Raw genomic sequence first — 19,708 nt, 5'->3', positions numbered from 1 at the left:
ATTTGAAAACTATCTTCGCCAACATGGGATTAAACATCAAACAACTGTGCCTTATAATCCCCAACAGAATGGTGTAGCTGAAAGAATGAATAGAACAATCTTGAATATGGTACGATCCATGCTCTTTTTCAAAAATGTAAAGATAATGTTTTGGGCTGATGCTGTTCTATGTGCTGCATATGTAAAGAATAGATGTCCTTCTAGTGCTATAAGAAACAAGACTCCTTATGAATTGTGGTATGGACATGTTCCTTCGGTAAAACATCTCAGGATTTTTGGTTCGACCTGTTATGCTTTGATACCAAAGGTACATAGAAACAAACTTGGTGCTAGAAGTCGTAAATGTATCTTCCTGGGGTATTCAAACACCTCCAAAGCATACCGCCTCTATGATGAAGAAAATAAAAAGTTTGTTATATCTAGAGATGTAATTTTTCTTGAATCATCCAAATCTGACAATGTTGTTGAGCGGCAACTTGATCGCTTGGATAGATTCACAAAAACGAAATCATTTCAAGAGTTTGATAATCAGATTTCACATCTTGAAGGGGGGATTCCTATACTAGATCAACATGTGGAATCTTCTTCTGAAGAACAATCTCCCCCGCATGAAACTCCAACAATGGATGATGCTTTAAGTGATGTAATTGATAGAATTGGGAGACTCAATCTTGATTCACTCCTAACTCAATCAACAGAGCAGCCTGGACCATCTCAGAAAGGTCCCCCAAAGTGGCTGACAAAGACACTTGAAAGTGTTCATCCTGATGAAATTGGAAAAACAGGAACCCGAAATTCAAACCGACAAAATGGAGGTGATGTAGATGACTCTAATTCACCTGTTGATATGGATGTTACTTATGATTGTGAATTGAACTTGTCTACAGATTTTGAACCAACTTCCTTCAAAGAAGCTGCTTCTCATGATGAATGGAAAGAAGCGATGCAAAAGGAGTATGATGCTCTCATAAAGAATGGCACTTGGAAGCTGGTTGATCCTCCATTTGGAACCAAACCAATTGGCTACAAGTGGGTCTACAAGAACAAGTACAAAGCTGATGGCTCACTTGACAAGCACAAAGCTAGGCTTGTGGCAAAAGGTTTTGCACAGAAGGAAGGGGTCGATTATGAGGAAACTTTTGCCCCCACAGCAAAATGGGTCACCATCCGGACACTCTTTGCACTAGTAGCTCAGAACGGTTGGAAAGTCCATCAAATGGATGTAAAAATTGCCTTCTTGAATGGAGATCTAAAAGAGAATGTTTTTATGTCCCAGCCTGAGGGATTTGCTGTGAAAGGACATGAACATAAAGTATGCAAACTTGTGAAATCCTTGTATGGCCTCAAACAAGCACTGCGAGCCTGGTATGAAAAACTAACTGAGCATCTTCTGAAACTCAACTTCAATCATTTTGATCTTGATGATGCAACTTTATTTGTCAAGAAAGTTGGCAAAACAGTTGTGTATCTTGTGGTATATGTAGATGATCTTTTAATGACAGGGAACAATGAAAGCTATATTGCATCCATAAAGAAAGAATTAGGAAAAAGTTTTGAAATGACTGATTTGGGCTATGTTCATTACTATCTTGGCATTGAAGTAACCCAACATCCAAAATCCATATTTCTTTCTCAAAAGAAATACATTGGAGATCTGTTAAACAGATTTGGCATGACAGAGTGCAATCCTCTTTCTACTCCAATGGAACAAAACTTAAAGCTCACATCTGTTGAAGGAAAGGAATTTGAGGATGCAACAAAGTATAGACAGCTTGTAGGAAGTCTCATCTACCTCACTACTACCAGACCAGACATTTCATTTGCTGTTGGAATCCTCTCCAGGTTTATGCAAAAGCCTTGTGAGGGACATTGGTCTGCTGCAAAAAGAGTTCTAAGGTACTTGAAGGGAACTCAAGACCTTGGAATCAAGTATACACAGGTGGACGACTTCAGCTTGATTGGATACTCAGATTCAGACTTCGATGGAGACAAAGAAACTGGGGTATCTACTTCAGGATATGCTATGAGTCTTGGATCGGGAGCTGTCTCCTGGAGATCACGCAAACAATTAGTTCCAGCAGATTCCACAACAGAAGCAGAATACGTGGCAGCAGCTGAAGCAACGAAAGAAATTGTGTGGCTCAGGAAAATTCTTGAAGATTTGCAGGTAAAACAAGTACAATCAACTCCACTCATGATTGATAACACCTCTGCAATAAAGTTGGCCAAGAACCCAAAGTTCCATGATCGTACAAAGCACATCAATACTAAATATCATCTGATCCGACATCATGTTGAGGCCAAAACAATCCATCTCTGTCATTGTTCCACAAATGAGCAAATTGCAGACATCTTCACCAAAGCACTTGGAAGGGAAAAGCTTGAACGATTCAAAATGATGCTTGGACTCACCAACATCCCTTCAGATTAAGGGGGGGAATGTTGACACCTAATCTTCATGATTGGGAATTTTATGTAAATAAATAAATTTGGAATGTGAACAGTCATCAAGAAGATGAACTGATCAGTCACATTCATGTATATAACAATAGCTACCTAATGAAATAAATGAATCAGTTTTTCTGCCTAGTCTGGAGTTACTCTTGGTCTGACAGCTGCCATGTGAATTTTTTTTGTTTTCTGGTGTCCACCTTTTATCCGTGCACATCTACTCTTTTGTCTCCAATCTTCTTCCTGAATTTTAGGGATTTTGTCCTTTCTGCTTACCAACTCTAAACTTGCCCAATGTTGCTGTTCTGAGAAGTAGCCAGGGTTGATAGGGTCTTGCAATCTAATTATTTCTTTGTCAATAGATAAGAGCTCTTTTCTGAGCTCCATCTTTTTCTTCTTTGTCCAATCCCTAACCAATTTTTTCAATCTCGTAAGCTTTTCTAATACAACCTCTGTCGGGTCAGAAATGTCAGAATGGATAGGATCAAACCAAGACTGTTTAACTAGACCCTGAAAATCAGGGTCATTAACCCATATTTGATTGAACTTAAAAGGAATTTTGGTTTCTTCTAATTCATCCATCCATTCTAACATGATGGCATCATGGTCAGAAATGTCCGAGAAAAAAGTCCAGAAATCTATGGATTCTTTTGGCCATTCCCTCCTTACCTTGCCTTCTGTTGTGCCAAGTCAGACATATTGGATCAGGAACAACATCTCGAAGGACCTTCTGACTAAGAAGATCTGTAAAATTTGTTGCAAGCGGATCCATCTTTGCTCTGTGACCCCAACATTCATCACCTGCAATAATCAAAGGGTGGATATCCAAAATACCAGAAGAATCAAACAAATCCCAGAATGCTTTAAGATTGTAATAGCTCGAGTCTGTTGCAATGAACACCTTAGTGTAATAGCTCGTTGGAACCAGAACGAGAAGATCTACAAAATGAGATGGTTAGTAGGGATTCTTAGTGGTCTGAGGAGGCATGATGGCCAATTTACCATTTTCCCACATTAAAAAGATATTTTAATTGAGGGAAATGTGCTCCATGATTAAAATAATAATAAAATAGGAGCTTCTAGAGGGGTCCATTAGATCTATAAAAAGAGGAGGAGGAGGCCATTAGAAGACATCTTGGATTTGATCTTTCTTCTTGTGTGAGAGGTTGGAGAACCCGACTCTCTACATTAGTAGCCCTAGGACGAAAATCCTTAGGTGATTTAGTGAGATTGGGCGAGTATCCATCTCCCCTTGCTGAATTCATCCAAAATTCACAGGAGAGCTTAGCAGTGGAATTTCAGTTCAGTTTGGAGGGCCAACATAGCTTTGGAGCAGTTTCTTGAGGCCAATTTTCCATCTCAACTATTTTGTTGTATTAGCATGTAAACCCAGTTTCCATTATAATAAAAACTGAGATTGTTCTTGTTCATCTCGTTGTTATTTTGCCATATTCTATTGGTTATATTTTTACATGGCAATGTTTTGTTAAATAAGCAATAATTTTTATGGAGTAATTTTGGTTGAGCTAAATTTCTGCAAAATGTCCCGTTCGGGATATTACATTCAATAGAGAATACAATCTGATTCCCTCTACTTGTACTAAGCTGAAACACTCCTTGCAAGATCCATGATCTACTCGTCGATTTCCTCTTAATTCGTTGCACATAGGCTACTCCTAAATTCTTGCACAGTTCCCTAGGAAATTCTTCTCTCAAATAATGCGCACAAGCTTCTCTTGGCATACCTTTCTCTCACAAGCTCCACACATAAATCTGTGCAACCTTCTCACAAACCCGTGATCACTATTGTCTTGTCTCACCACTCATACTCACAAGACAATGATCAAATCGTGCCTTCGTTCCTCCTTTTAAAGGTAATTCGAATTTCTAAAATTAGCAAGTTGTTATTTCTGGAAAGTCAAACTAGTGATTGAGTGAGTTAAGTGGGTCTAACTGACTCATGTAACTTGATTTGCCCAAATTTAGGCTTGGAACTCACGCATGTTGGCTTCCACAACTAACTCGGACTGGAAAACACTAAATTGTGCCTTCCACTTTAGTCTATTAGTTAACTTCCTCACAACTCATCCTAACTTTTAGGAACAAATCCTAAATTTTAGGAACTCGTCCTACTTTTTAAGAATTAGATCCTAACTCATAGGAACTCATGCATTCTCAAGGGGAAACTCGTTGAGGCTCCTTGAAATAAGGCACAAATGAAGGAACCCTTTCTTGCTATTATTTTCAACAACAAACTCCCATGTGTGGTCCAGAGGGGCAATAATGCATGTATGAGGGTAAGGCATCCAACTGGGTAATTGGGCTACCTGTGATTGATCTATGTGGCAATGGTGATAATGGGGCATCCTCATCATTGCTCAATGCAATATCACAGATCCTAATGTGGTGATATGTGTCCCAATGAATTACACAAATACCAAGAAAATGGCATGGACCCCAGTGTTGGTAGATATGACAAAATACAAGGTACATGGATCCCAATGCGATGTCATGCACCTCTAGGCATGGTACATGGATCCCATTGCAAGACATCAACTTGTAGTGGTGGGTTCAACTGCTTGATGTGCCATTAGGTGATATACCATTACTGATTTCTTCCAACATAACATAGTGAAGGTTAGTTTTAATATTTACCTAAGTTTCATCATGGGGGAATAATAATTAACCCTTATACATGTGTCAATTTCTAGTACATAGTGTATTTCCCATGTCCGTAAGTAAATACGAGGGGATGTGATGGAAAAATATGAAAGGGGAAGGAGAAAACTTCACGTGATGACTGTCAAAGTTAGGTAATGATGCAAAGATTTGGTATTTTCATCATCTAGTTTTTAAGAGCTAGGCATGTCATGTATAGAAGCCTTTAAAGGGGAATCTTAGTATTGAGATGCCTGCCATTGGCATTGTTTCTTACCACCCGTTTTTCTTTAAGTTATGTAGCACTGATTTTCGTGATATGGGAATAAAGGGGACGAGGTATATGCCCCCGGGATGAGTAAAATGTGTTGACCATTGCGTGTCAACAACCCATAGTAGTACACACACTTTTTTTTTTCCGAAAAAGGGGTAACGTCTGATTGATGTGTTCGTGCCGTCCAGCTATCATTATCAGCCTGACTTCCATATGTTATGTAAACCCATTCTGCATGTGTAAGATGTAAATAATCTCAACAGATTTGTGCCATGTATGTAACGACCTAGGTAAACCTACCTTTCTAGTGACAATCTCCATTCTAGGAGGTTTTTCACCTCACTAATTCATTTTCAGATGATCGACAGAGTTTTTCCCTCCAGTCTTACCCCAAAGTTGGAACGGATTTTGTTGCTAGGATCTTAGGCGAGTCCTTGTGTTCTATATCGAGTCAATGTTAAAGTAATCTGGGAATAACCCTAACTATTTGGTTAGATTATTTTATTATAAATTGCTTCGTTTGTTGGATTATATTTGTGTTGCAGAAATGAGTAGTCTGTGAGGGTCTGTTAGAAATGGGTTTTCCCCCTTGCGATGTAAAAAATATGTAAATCATGATGTAAAATGTCTAGTGTATGGTCCCTCATATGTAATTGGAAAACCATGGCCAAACATTTGAGGGTTGGAAAAATAATTTATCCCCTCATAGGTTAATTAATTAAATTTTCTGGTCCAAAATTAATTAAAATCCTAAGCCAGAAATTTAATTAATTGTAAATCCTAAGTAAATTTAAATTTTCCAAAGGTAAAATTCGTCGGTCTTAAAAAGTTAAATTTTAAGAGGTCCCGGGATTAAGGTAAATTAATTATTTTCATAAATTTTAAACCATTGATCTCCGGGGATTAAGTCGAAGTCAAATCTTTGGTGAAATTAACTCAAAAATACTATTTTTGAGTTAACTAAAATGCATTTAAATGAAAAATTTGATTTTCCTCAAAAATAAAATATTTCGACGGATGAGATTAAAAGAAATTTTGATCTTCATAAACAGTCAAGATTACTTTGACAAGGATGACTCAAACTAGCCATTGGAGGATTTATCTTTAAATAGGAGGTCATTTGTCAGTCGATCGATCCAATCTCTGAGTCATGTGCTTAGCAAGAAGCTCTAGTGTAATCTTTTTCTGGATAATAAAGAAAGACTTTGGGGTTAAATTTTGCTAGTGTTACTCTTCATGGGAATGTTGTAAGATGTTTTATTTCATGCATAATTTTTTCTAAAGCCATTGATGATAGCTTCTAAAGAATGATCTGAGCACATGTATCTTGTTCAGTTTGCTGGGGTTTGAATAATAATTTTAATTTTGAACGTAATAGCAGGTATCTCTATTTGTCTAAATTTAATTATTATTTTCTCGCTCTATTTTTAATGGCTGGATTGAGTTTTGCAGGAAAATCTTGAGATAGATTATCGGGCGTTAGGGGATAGTCTTCAGTTGGACCAACCAACGCCCGATCTGTATTTCTTGAAGAGCCCAACTAAATAAGGTTCGACCTTATTATAAGGTTTTCGTTTTGTGATGCATGAGGGTTTCGAGCTAGGACCTCCATTCAATTTTTTTTATTTTATTAATTTCTGTGTAGCATAATGATAGATTTGGCTAATTAGAGCCTTCAGTTTGTAAATATTGTATTTTTTGGCATGGTTTTTTTTTCGGGGGGAGGGGGGTTTAATTTCATCATTGAATATATTGTTTGTGTGTTTTCTTTTCGTCGTGCAGCTGTAGACCTAAAGGAAAATTTTTATTTGAAGCCAGATCTAGGCCCTGGAGGGTAAGATCTGGCCTCAATATCATTTTGCAGGGGCATTATTCAATTTTTTTTTTTTTTTATAGGTCATGGGTTTTCAAAATTTAGATCTGAGAATTTTTATGAGTTTTTCAAGGGTAAATTTGAAGAAGAGGCATATCATTTCAATAAAATAATTTTTTGGGATTTTTTTTTTTTTTAGGTTTTGGGCTACCATCTGCTGTCCTAAAGCTCTTCAAAAAACCGTAGCTCCTCTCTGCTGCATTTTTCCCATTTTCTGCCTGTGTTTTTTTTGCATCCTTGTCACGGTCATCATTCTCCTTGTTGCCCGAATTCTCTTTCTCCATCTGCTTGAGCTCCCCCTTTCATTCTCTCATTGCCCAAGCTCGCGTCTCCCTCTCCTCTTTTTCCCTTTCGTTTTCTCCTCCGTTGCTGCTCAAATCTGCAAGGCTTTCCCTCTTCCCCTACCTCCATGCTCCGCGGGTTCTCTCTGCAAATCTGTCGACCTATGTTTCCTCCCTCTGCCTTCCTTTTCTTGCGTAGGCTTCCTCATTTGTTGCATCCACCCTCCATGGCTTCGTCCCTCAACTTGCGTCCAAGCTCGAGCTCCATTGCCTTACCGCTCTTGTCAGAGCCTGCATACAAATAAAGCCTTCACAATTTCATTTGTTTTCCTTTGTTTACTTTATGTTTTAACTTTTTGGGTTAGGGTTGGGTTTTCATAAATTCGATTTTTTTTTTAGTTAGTTGCTTTTCATTTTGTTTTGATTTTTTTGTTATGTTTTGTTTATGTTAAAAAAGAAAAGCTTTAATTTTTTTTAGTGTGATTTTAATTTCTTTTTTTTAGGAATCGAATTCGATTTTTTTTTTTAAAATTTTTGGTTTTCCTTTTAATTAATTAATTAATTTTTGTTTGTTTTAACTTCTCTCAAATAAATAAAAACTTAAAAAAAAATTCATTTCCATTTTATGTGACTTTAATTTAAATCAAAAGAGAACTTTGTGCTTTCACATTAAAATTTTTAAATATTTACGTGGCCTTTGGCCCATTAAAAATTTAAGTTATTAAACCCTTTTGATTTTATTTTTTATTTTTGTCACATTAAAAACTTAATTAATCATTTGCCGCATTAAATTTTCTCATAAAACTTAGCACATTAAAAATTGCCTAAGGAATAGTCAAATTTTTAATCTAAAGTTCATTCTTGGGTTTTTATTTGTGTTAAGGGTTTTTGGACTTTAAAAATTTAAGGGGAAAATTTTGTGGTATTAATTTCTATATTGTCAAACACACTTAAAAGCATATCTAAGGATTGACTATAGGAAAATTAACAAATTTTCTGATCTGGGTCATTAAAGAAACATCATTTTAATTCTAGGATTGTGAATTGCTTAGCATTTGAATTTCATGGTTCTTCATGGTATTTAAATTTTTCGAAATTTAATTGCTAGAATATTTTGCATGCTAAGGTTTGGAGCATTTTCTTATGGTTTACATCTAATTGTTCATGATCGTCTTTTCTATCACATCTCTAATTTTCTTCTGAATAGCTTGATTTTGTTTCTTCAAGTAGGTTCATGGTTAATTGAGCATCTAAGACACTGGTCTAAAAATCATTTCTATCTTGTGGTTGTGTCTTATTCATCTAAGTTGATATCTATCAATAACTCAGTTAATCAGAACTTATCTCATTTTATTAAGTTATTCAACCTTAACTCTCCTAAAGCCTGTGTTCCATAGGTTTTCCTCATCCATTTACCCCTAGGGACTATCCCCGTTGACTTGTCTAGGAGAGAGTCTAAACGGAGTGAGTAAGGATTAGAGTGACAACCCTTACTCTGAGCATTGTCGCGGTGCCTGGACACTTTGTGCGACAACATTTTTTGGCGCCGTTGCCGGGGACCAATTTATTGGACTTTGGCTTTAAGACAGTCGACATTCATCTCATTCATTCTTCTCATCTTTTCGTCTCTCGCTTGGGTAAGTCCGTTGTCCTTGGTTCCTTTTATTGACTTTCTTCCTTGCATTCAGGTTATTTGAAGTTAGGTTTTTGTCCGAGTGGCGACTCCACTTCCTTCATTTTCTACAAGAGTGTGTACTAGAAGACATCCAAGTAGCTTGGTTAATCTTGCTCTTGATCCTGAAAGGGCTCTCAGAGTACGATTACACAAGCTCTCTTCTCGTACCCTTCTTGTTAATCTCGGCAAGAAGCTCTCTCTGATATCCATTTGCTTTTTCCTAACCCGGTTGAGCACGACATCATGGACGTGTTTGCCCCTTGTAACTTTGCTAACATTCAAGGTTATCCCAATGATCTTCCAGACAATGGGATGGATAAATTGCCTTCTTTTCAGGGCAATAATGCAATTAGTGTTAATGCTCATCTAAAAGCTTTTGGTTCTTGGCTAGGTAAGTATGCGAGGGCTGTTGATTATAATCATGAAGATGTAAAAATGAGCCTTTTTGTTCTTACCTTGGAGGGAGATGCTTTGGATTGGTTTACGGAAAAGCTTGATAATTCATTTGATTCTTTACAATCAATTATTGATGCCTTTAAGGAAAAGTATGGAGATAAGAGAGAAGAGAGGCATCTTGTAAAAACTATTAGTGTCATAAAAAAGAGAGAAAATGAGACTGTAGAAGAATTTAATAAGAGGTTTAATGATATTATTAAGGAATTACCTCAAGATTATAAACCTCTTGATAAATCTCTTCGGGACTTCTACATTGATGCTTTTAACGCTGATACCTCTTATGAATTAAGACTTGCTAAACTTCCTAATTATAAGGATTATCAAGCTTTAGCAGTAGAGCTTGAAAAAGATAAGAAGGCATCTCGGAAGTCAGAAATCCTAGGTTTTGATAGATCTGTTGTTAAATTAAAAGAACCTAAAGGAAAAGAAAAGGAATCTGAAGAAGAATCTATGCAAAAATTGCTTAAGAAGTTAGAAAATATGGAGTTAAATCAAGCTAGGATGATGGCTGATCATGCTAAGGAGATAACTATATTATAGTCTAGGTTGATTCAAATGGAAAGAGCTCAAATGCCAAATCTTCAACCTAGGGGTAAAAATAATAATAATAATCGAAATAATTGGCGGAAAAAAGGTCAAACCAGTGAGCAGAGGCCTCCCAATCCTCTTGAAACTAATAATCTTGTGGAGGATACCCCGCCTTACTGTAGGGCCTGTGATGAGCTTCATGAAGAAGCTACTTGTCCCGTTATCAAGAGAATCATGCATCATGGGATGCTTGGGACAAATAATCAGATAAATGTGGTTGGTAAAGAATATCATCTATCACAGGAAAATTGGGAAGAGGTCAAGGGAAATAGTCAACCCGTTAGACCTTTTACATCTTCATATAGCATTAATAACTTTGGTCAAGAAACTGATGTATTGGTTAAACTTTTTAGTGAGGAGCCTCCTCCTGAGCGAGTTCTTGAAATCGCTAAGGACAAGGGGTTAACTTATCAGAGAAGAAGTCAAAATGATAATCAAGTTAATTCTCGAAGTCTTAACCCTGGATCAACTTCTAGTATGAATATTGATTTAAGAGGTTGGTTTAATAACTCTAAAGTTTTGGTTCCTGTCACCGAAATAGTGAAGATCCCCTCCCAAAGGGCCAAGTTACTAAATGCTATTGGAAGTACCCAGGTGAATGCAAGTTAGGAGGAAACTCCTGAGGCTTTCTACCAGGATGCTCCCGTGTATTTTCAAAGTATGGAATCCGATAACAAAGGGCATTCTCCTTTCTTCATTACTTTGCTTGTTAATAATTATTGGTTATATAATTGCATGCTTGACTCTGGTGCTTTTGCTTGTGTGATGACTAAGAGAGTCATGGAACAACTTAATTTAAGGATATCTAGGCCTTACTACAACATATGTGCCATGGATTTGAAGAAATTGAAGTTCATGGGTGAATTAAGGACTTACAAGTCCATTTGTCTGTGTACCCTGATATCATGATTGTTATGGACATTGTTGTTGTTGATGTGCTTGATGCTTGGGGTATGCTATTATTTAGAAAATGGGCCTTTGATCTAGGAGGGAGTGTTCAGATGAGTTGGTCATATGTTACGATTCCTTCTCCTAGGGGTGATGGGTTTGTAAGACTTAACAGATAACCTGAAAGAATATTCCATGTTGAAGATCCTAAGGGACCTCATAATGAGATAATTAAAGAACAACCTGACATTGGGAATTATGCTATTCTGTCTAATTCCATAGTTCTTCCCAATGATAAGGTTGATGAAAAGATTGGAGATATCAAGGATAAATTATGGTACATATATTTTGATGGTGCATCATCTAGGCATGGTAAAGTTGTTGGAATAGTATTAAAATATCCCCTTGGTCATGTTTTCAAATTTTCCTATCGTTTGGAATTTGAAGCAACCAACAACGTTGTTGAATATGAAGCTTTGTTGTTGGGTCTTGAGATGGCGAAAACTTTGAAAGTCAAGTTGCTGAGTATCAAGGGTGATTCATATTTAGTTATCATGCAAATCAAAAATAAATTTACATGTAAAAATCAAACATTAAGAAATTATAGAAATGTTGTGTGGGATACCATGGAGTATTTTGATGCCATCAGTCTTGAAGCTATCCCAAGAGAGAAAAATATTTTAGCTGATGAGTTAGCTGTTGGTACTTCTACCAGGCAGTTGTCTAATAAATTAATTGAAGATAAAACTAAGGCGAATATCATTTTTAAACGTTCTATCCTAGATAACATGTTATTCAATTTCTAAATAATTTGGATAAGTTTCAGGGTATTCAAGTAAATTCTGCGGAAGACGGATCCAAACGGCCTAATTTTCAAAGAGGGAAGAGTCCTACCATATGCACAATTGAACATGGCACATTTGAAAAGCAACCTGCATATTTGCCTGAATGCAGGAAAATGCTCAACATGCACTACATTGAACGCATCTAATGCCATGCGGGATCCTTTGTATTGTATTCCTAACCCTAAACCCTTTTATTTTAGTATTTTATTTTGTAGGTAGATTTATGTTTTTCATATTATTAGGATAGTTAATAAATGAAGAGCTTATATCATTCCTGTGGTTAATATTATATGATGATTTTTGGATGGACGCTACTTATGTTATCTTGTGTGTTGCGTCGATGCAGATTCTGGATTCTCACACTCCTCCGGTGCAGCAACGTGTCACCAAGTAGAGCTAGATGTTGACCACTACGTGTCAACGACCCATAGCAGTACACCCCCTTTTTTTCGCAAAAGAGATAATGCCTGATCAATGTGTCCGTGCCATCCAACTATCATCATCTGCCTGACTTCCATATGTTATGTAATGTGGATAATGTAAATAATCTCAGTAGACCCGTGTCATTTATGTAACGACCTAGGTAAACCTACCTTTCTAGTGACAATCTCCATCCTAGGAGGTTTTTCGTCTCACCGATTCATTTTCGGATGATCGACAGAGTTTTTCCCTCCAGTCTTACCCCAAAGCTGGAATGGATTTTGTCGCTAGGATCTTAGGCAAGTCCTAGTGTTCTAGATCGAGTCTATGTTAAGGTAATTTGGAAATAACCTAACTATTTGGTTAGATTATTTTATTATAAATTTCTTGGTTTGCTGGATTATTCTTGTGTTGCAGAAATGGGTAATCTGTGAGGGTCTATTACAAATGGGTTTTCCGCCTTGCGATATAAAAAACATGTAAATCATGATGTAAAATGTCTAGTGCATGGTCCCTCATAATTAGAAAACCATGGCTAAACATTTAAGGGTTGGAAAAATAATTTATCTCCTCATAGGTTAATTAATTAATTTTTCAGGCCCAAAATTAATTAAAATCCTAAGCTAGAAATTTAATTAATTCTAAGTCTTAAGTAAATTTAAATTCTCTAAAGGCAAAATTCGTCGGTCCTAAAAAGTTAAATTTTAAGAGGTCCCGAGACTAAGGTAAATTAATTATTTTCATAAATTTTAAACTTTTGATCTTTGGGGATTAAGTCAAAGTCAAAGTAAAGTTTTTGAGTTAATTAAAATGCATTTAAAAGAAAAATTTGATTCTCCTCAAAAATAAAATATTTTGACAGATGAGATTAAAAGAAATTTTCATCTTCATCAACGGTCGAGATTACTTTGACAAGGATCACTTGAACTAGTCGTTGGAGGATTTATCTTTAAATAGGAGGTCATTTGTCAATCGATCGATCCGATCTCTAAGTTATGTGCTTAGCAAGAAGCTCTGATGTAATCTTTTTCTGGATAACAAAGAAAGACTTTGGCGTTAAATTCTGCTGGTGTTACTCTTCATGGGAATGCTGTAAAATGTTTTATTTTATGCATAATTTTTTCTAAAGCCATTGATGATAGCTTCTAAAGAGTGATTTGAGCACAAGTATCTTGTTCAGTTCACTGGGGTTTGAATAATAATTTTAATTTTGAACGTAATAGCAGGTATCTCTATTTTTCTAAATTTAATTATTATTTTCTCGCCCTATTTTTAATGGTTGGATTGAGTTTTGCACGGAAATCTTGAGATAGATTATCGGGCATTAGGGGATAGTCATCAGTTAGACCAACGAACTCCCGATCTGTATTTCTTGAAGAGGCCAACTAATTAAGATCCGGGCTTATCATAAGATTTTCATTTTGTGATGCATGAGGGTTTCAGCTAGTACCTCCATTCAATTTTATTTATTTATTTATTTTTATTTTTTTTTTTAAATTTCTATGCAGCATAATAATAGATCTTGCTAATTAGAACCTTCAGTTTGTAAATATTGTATTTTTCTGATGTGATTTTTTTTGGGTTTTTTAATTTCATCATTGTATATATCGTTTGGGTGTTTTCTTTTTGTTGTGCAACTACAGACTTGAAGGAAAATTTTTATTTGAAGCCAAATCTAGGCCCTAGAGGGTAAGATTTGGCCTCAATATCATTTTATAGGGGCATTATTCAATTTTTTTTTTTTTTTTGACAATTCGAGGGTTTTCAAAATTTACATCTGAGAATTTTTATGAGTTTTTCAAGGATAAATCTGAAGCAGAGACATATCATTTCAATAAAAAAATTTTTGGGATTTTTTTTTTTTTTTTGGGCTACCATTTGTTGTTCTGAAGCTCTTCAAAAAATCGCAGCTCCTCTTGGTGCGTTTTTGCCATTTTCTGCCTGTGTTTTTTTTTGTATCCCTGTCTTGGTCATCATTCTCCTTGCTGCCCGAATTCTCTTTCTCCATGTGCGTGTGCTGCCCCTTTCATTCTCTCACTGCTTAAGCCCGCGGCTCCCTCTCTTCTTTTTCCCTGTCATTTTCTCCTTTACCGCCACTCAAATCTACAAGGCTTTCCCTCTTCCCCTACCCCCACGCTCCGCAGGTTCTTCTCTCTGCAAATCTGTCAACCTGCGTTTCATCCCGCTGCCTTCCTTTTCCTGCGTCGACTTTCTCATTTGCTGCATCCACCCTCCACGACTTCGTCTCTCAACTTGTGTCCAAGCTTGAGCTCCATCACCTTGTCGTCGCAGTCCAAGTTTGCGTACAAACAAGGGCTTCACGATTTCATTTGTTTTGCTTTGTTTACTTTATGTTTTATTTTTTTGGTTAGCATTGGGTTTTCATAAATTCAATGTTGTTTTTTTTTAGTTGCTTTTTATTTTGTTTTGTTTAAAGTTTTGATTTCTAGTTGTTGAAATTTGATTGCAATGTTGAATTTCTGATCATGATAATTACTTGTGACTGATATATATGTTTTTCTTTTTAGCATTCACTTCATTCAGTTATGTCATCAAGCAATTATACATTCAATTATGCAAGTATAAAGAAAGTAGAGATCACAATGCACAAAAGGACAACACAAGTTTACCCTGGGAAAACCCACAATGGGAAAAACCCAGCAATCCTTTCCTTATAGAATCATTGTCAACAAGAGAGATATCCAAGTCATAGACAAACTAACCAGTAATCCAAGTACCAATTCAGCCCTCCACTAGACACTAGTTGTCACATGTCTGTCCATAAGGCTGCCCACAAGTCATCTCACATTAGTCCACAGAAATGTCAACAAGGTGCCAACTGTCAGTCCTCAATAGGGTGCAAACTTCATCCTCTGCTCCAGCCTTAGCATGCCACAGAGATACCCACAGAAACTTCTAATCTTTCCTCAGAAATGGAGTCTCAGAACAGATCTTCGTATGCCTCAGATTGTGCCTCAGATTTGCATTGATGTCAGAGCCTCAGTGCCTCAGAACATCACATTTTCCTCAGACCTTGGTATGCTGCTTCAGAGCCTCAGATTTTGCATGCCATAGACCTGAATTTCTTTCACAGAAGAGAGACCCGAATTGGTGTCAAATGGTGGAGTATTGACGTCAGTATATAGTGGTTTCCCGTTTCCTTATCCGAAAAGGTGCCTCTAATGGCTGAGCTGACTTGTCTTCTAAAGGGCCGACTTGGTCAACTTGGAAACATAAAAACATACTTTTAAAAATTCAATTTTCTTTCTTTTAAAATGTCCAAATGGGACATAACAAAAACCAATTTTCTTTTGACTCAAAGAAATTCTCTTTGACTCTTTACAACATGATAAAAATATACATTATAAAGACCGAACCTAGTTACAATTTCAACGCTAGTTAAGTGTATTTGTATATTTCATTGTTAATTTCAGAGTTATGTTTCCTTCACTTTAAGCCATTTATTTCCTCCATTAGTAGTTTTCATTACTAACTATCGTTAAGGATATTGTTGTTGTAGTTTATTGATGGCGGTACTAGTTTAGTAATGGCACCATTGTTCTAAGAATAATTTGGTATCGTCATGCTTGAGGAACATTAATGTATGATGTTAACACTACATGTTTACTTTCAGAATATCTAATCTTTTGTAACGATAGATGGAGAAGATTCTATCTTCATATTTTAAACATGCATATGCACTTCTGTATGACTTGGACGTTAAAGATTGTTATTAGTTTTATGTGGTCAATTGTGTTTTTTTCTTCCCTCCAATGTGTAGTGTTCCATGTACTTTTTTTTCTACTTGGAAATAGTTACAAGCTTGCAAATAGAGCTTTCCCCACTTCAATTTGAAGATTTGGTGGGTATACGGATCCTTGAATAACACTGAATTTCCATGAAATGAGCTTATTTTGTATGACCTGTAGTATACTATATTGAATCCATCTATTTTGCACCCAGTGATATTTTAGATCCATCCGATGGAGTAAAAATATGATTTAATTTTTTGACTTTTATTTGTCCAAATCTTTTGCTATTAACTGCAAATAGCCTAGAGTAGAGATTGTGGGTGTTCTATGCTCCCCATAGAGTGAGCAAACCCTAAAGGCGGAACCTTGATCTATGAATTTGAAATTGCCATATGAAGGACAGTTGCTGTGCAAGGTAGTTTTGTTGTGAATTTAAAGCGGGTAAAATTGATTGGTTTTTGTTGAACCTGTGGTTTTTTAATGATTACAGTCAATGCTCTTATCTTCTATATGTGTTCTTATTTTGTTGTTTTTGTAATGTATTATTGTAGAAATTTCTATTTGAGAAGCGTGCTATCATAGATGAAGACAGTGGAAAGTTTTTGAATGAAGAGGATGATCCTAGATCGGTGAGTGTTTTCATGTGAATAGAATATTATTAATGGAACAAAATTTCCAACAGAAGTATGTAAGAAATTTAAAGCTCATAAATGTTTCATTTAAAGTTTAAAAGGGTAAAAAGAGAACAAATATATATGATTACCTTTCTCAGTAAGCGAATCTTTTCTTAATTCATTTCTTTAACGGTTGTAGTAAGTTGTGGTTTGTTTATTTTCTTTGAAAGTGCATGATATATTTCATCATATATTAAAGTTTGTGCAATCTTTGGAGGCCATTCCTTAGTGTGGTATGCATGAAAACCTTGTTTACTTTGCTCCTTCCTCATCTACTTTTTCGGACTCTACTAAGGCTATGAGTGCCCTACAAAGAAGTTACATTGGTTGGAAGAGAACAGCCATTCCTTAGTGTGGTATGCATGAAAACTTTGTTTACTTTGCTCCTTATCTACTTTTTCGGACTCTACTAAGGCTATGAGTGCCCTATAAAGAAGTTACATTGGTTGGAAGAGAAATGATTCTGCTATCATGACTTGTTGCTCACCTTGGTATTGATGTTTGACGACATATTTTGGAGGTGCTATGTCATTGCCTCAGGTTGCTCTTCTCCTTTAGTCAACAACGAGCCATTCTCCTGATGTGCATTCCATTTGGGGGTCACCCAGTTATGAGATCAGTCAGCAATGTTCAAGGTTGATGGGAATGTTGAAGAAAGTGTAACTAGGTTCGGTCTTCATAAATGTACTTTTGATATTTGTATTTATTCAAGAAAAGAAACATTATTTTTGTTATATTTATCAATGAGTTTCTTGCTCATTAAAATAGGTCTAGCACATGTTAAAGTGCTATAGGTGAGTCAGAGTCAAAAGAATATTTGAAGACCCTTAAGGGCATGTTACACCATGTATATATTTGTACAAGAGTCAAAGAATATCCCTCCAAGCAGAGAGGAGTCCTCTCCATGCAACGACATCACCAAAAGGAGAAAAACCGATGAAGACAACTAAAGTCGGACTACTGTCCTCATGTCGGCCTAAGGGAGGGACAGTCCTCTATATATAGAGGCTGTCCACTCCTCCAACGACAAGTAACTCACCTCTGAAATCAGCGAGCAAGAGAAGTTGAGAAAAGAGTGAAAGAAGCCGAGTATAAGGAGCCTCTAGTGCAGCGAAGAAGGAGAAGACAAGACTGAAGTTTAAGGGGCTGTTCTAAGGGTCAAACACAGTCACACGTGCGAGAAAAAGAGGCCTCTCTGCGGTCATAAAAGCAGCAGCATATCAGTCCCATATCTCTCATTGTTTGGGCTAGTAACTTAGGCCTATAAGGCCTCCCACTAGAGCGAAGAAGAGGCTCTCCCAAGTGAAGATAGAAGAAGTCAAATATTCAAGGAAACCACCCACACGTGCGAGAAACTAGGGCTGCTGTGCTGTCACATCAAGCCTACAACTACACATCAAGAAGAAACTTGGTTAGTCAAGAAAAGGGAAGGTGTCTCCATAGGTGAAGGATCTCACTAAGTATAAAAGACAAGTATCTCTTCTAGAGCTCACATAAACAAGGTCTATCTCTAGTGGAAGAAAGGAGGACGAAGTGCCGGAAAACAAAGGGCAGGAATTTGGAAGGATTTGACTTGTGCTTGGAGGATATTCATGTCAAGGGTCTAGGGTTTGACATTTATCAATAAGAAGCTTCAATAAGAGAAACTTACTAAAGGGTTTTACTCTCAAGAGAAGAGAGGTTTTTGCCCTGGCAGAGAGCCAACATCTTGTGTTCTTGTTCTTATGTTTTTGGTAACAGTTTGATGAAGTACACACACATGCATTAATAAGAAGAAGATTAAGCTAACAAGAAAAGTAAAAAGGCTCCACAAATTGTTATCAAGTCAAGAAGAATCACATGACACCTAATTGCCCTTGATTCTTCAACAGGGAATGTTACCACCCAAATCATTGTTACTCTTTGCACAATACTTAGAATATTACAGTTACAAAGACTAAGATGAAGTATGGTTTTATTATGGTAAATTTCATTGATGAATTCCAGATTTATCTAAACAGAAAATTAGCCAAACAAATGATAATACAATGCTCTAAATATATCTGATTTCGATTGTAATTTTCAGCTGCAAACCTCAGATTTATGTAGCAGAAATTAAGTGTAATCAAAGACAACAGAATGCAGTGTTCTCAGGCTTATTAGTAAATCTTATTTTGGGTGATTCTCGCATTCCAGATTTATCAAAACAGAAATAAAAGTAAGATTTTAAGGGTCTTCTTTGTTTAGTTGGGCATATGGAGTTCAATAGGGCATGAATGACTTAAGGAGTCTTATGAAGAATATGAAGTAAACAACCTGGATCAAAGACTTGTCTGCCCACATATTATACCATTCACCATAACCGATTTTCTTGATGATGCTTTAACTTAAGAAAAACAACTGAATTTGCAATAAATGACACATCAAGGCTGCATGGGAGTGGGAAGTGGGGCCATGGATCGACATTTTCAAAAGTGGGTCGAGGTGATTGATCTGGTCATCCCAGGGTGGGGCATGGTGTGCAGGAGTTGAGATTTGTGGTAGAATTCTCCTTGATGAAGAGTTCTAAAATTGTTTGGTCTTGATACTGAAAGAAAGTAGAGAGGGAGCCCCCTGAATCCCTATAAAGGAAATAATTGTGTCCGCTGATCTCATAGTGTATGAGACACCGATAAATAAGGTGCATCTTCGTCTATGGCTCCTGAGAGTGGCACACCTAGAATATCCTGTCAAATCGAGGCATATGGTGATCTGTCTTTATTTCAAGTCAATGGGAGCTGACCTAAAGCTATCCATAGGGATCTTGAGGGAGTGAATTTGCCTACACATGTTAGGGGGGCAGGTGATGAAGCCATCATGCAATTGCAAAACGTGTCTGTTACCCACCAAAAGTG

At 36.6% G+C, this 19,708-nt stretch overlaps 1 protein-coding gene across 1 annotated transcript in view; it reads left to right on the top strand.

Annotated features, from left to right (window-relative positions):
- The window catches only part of LOC149252416 (ATP-dependent DNA helicase SRS2-like protein At4g25120), a 429,434-nt gene that overhangs the window by 232,693 nt on the left and 177,033 nt on the right, over positions 1–19,708 (top strand). Inside the window, exon 19 of the mRNA XM_089459690.1 lies at positions 16,713–16,790. Within this exon, the coding sequence (XP_089315816.1) occupies positions 16,713–16,790 (78 nt within the window). The remainder of the gene's footprint in view (positions 1–16,712; positions 16,791–19,708) is intronic.

This window comes from Pinus tabuliformis, chromosome 7 (genome assembly GCF_031772625.1).
Source record: "Pinus tabuliformis cultivar Carrire ecotype Pingquan chromosome 7, CPIR1, whole genome shotgun sequence".
NCBI classification, from domain to species: domain Eukaryota; kingdom Viridiplantae; phylum Streptophyta; class Pinopsida; order Pinales; family Pinaceae; genus Pinus; species Pinus tabuliformis.
The sequence above is the reverse complement of the archived record's forward strand: the minus strand, read 5'-3'. Positions and strand labels throughout refer to the sequence as shown.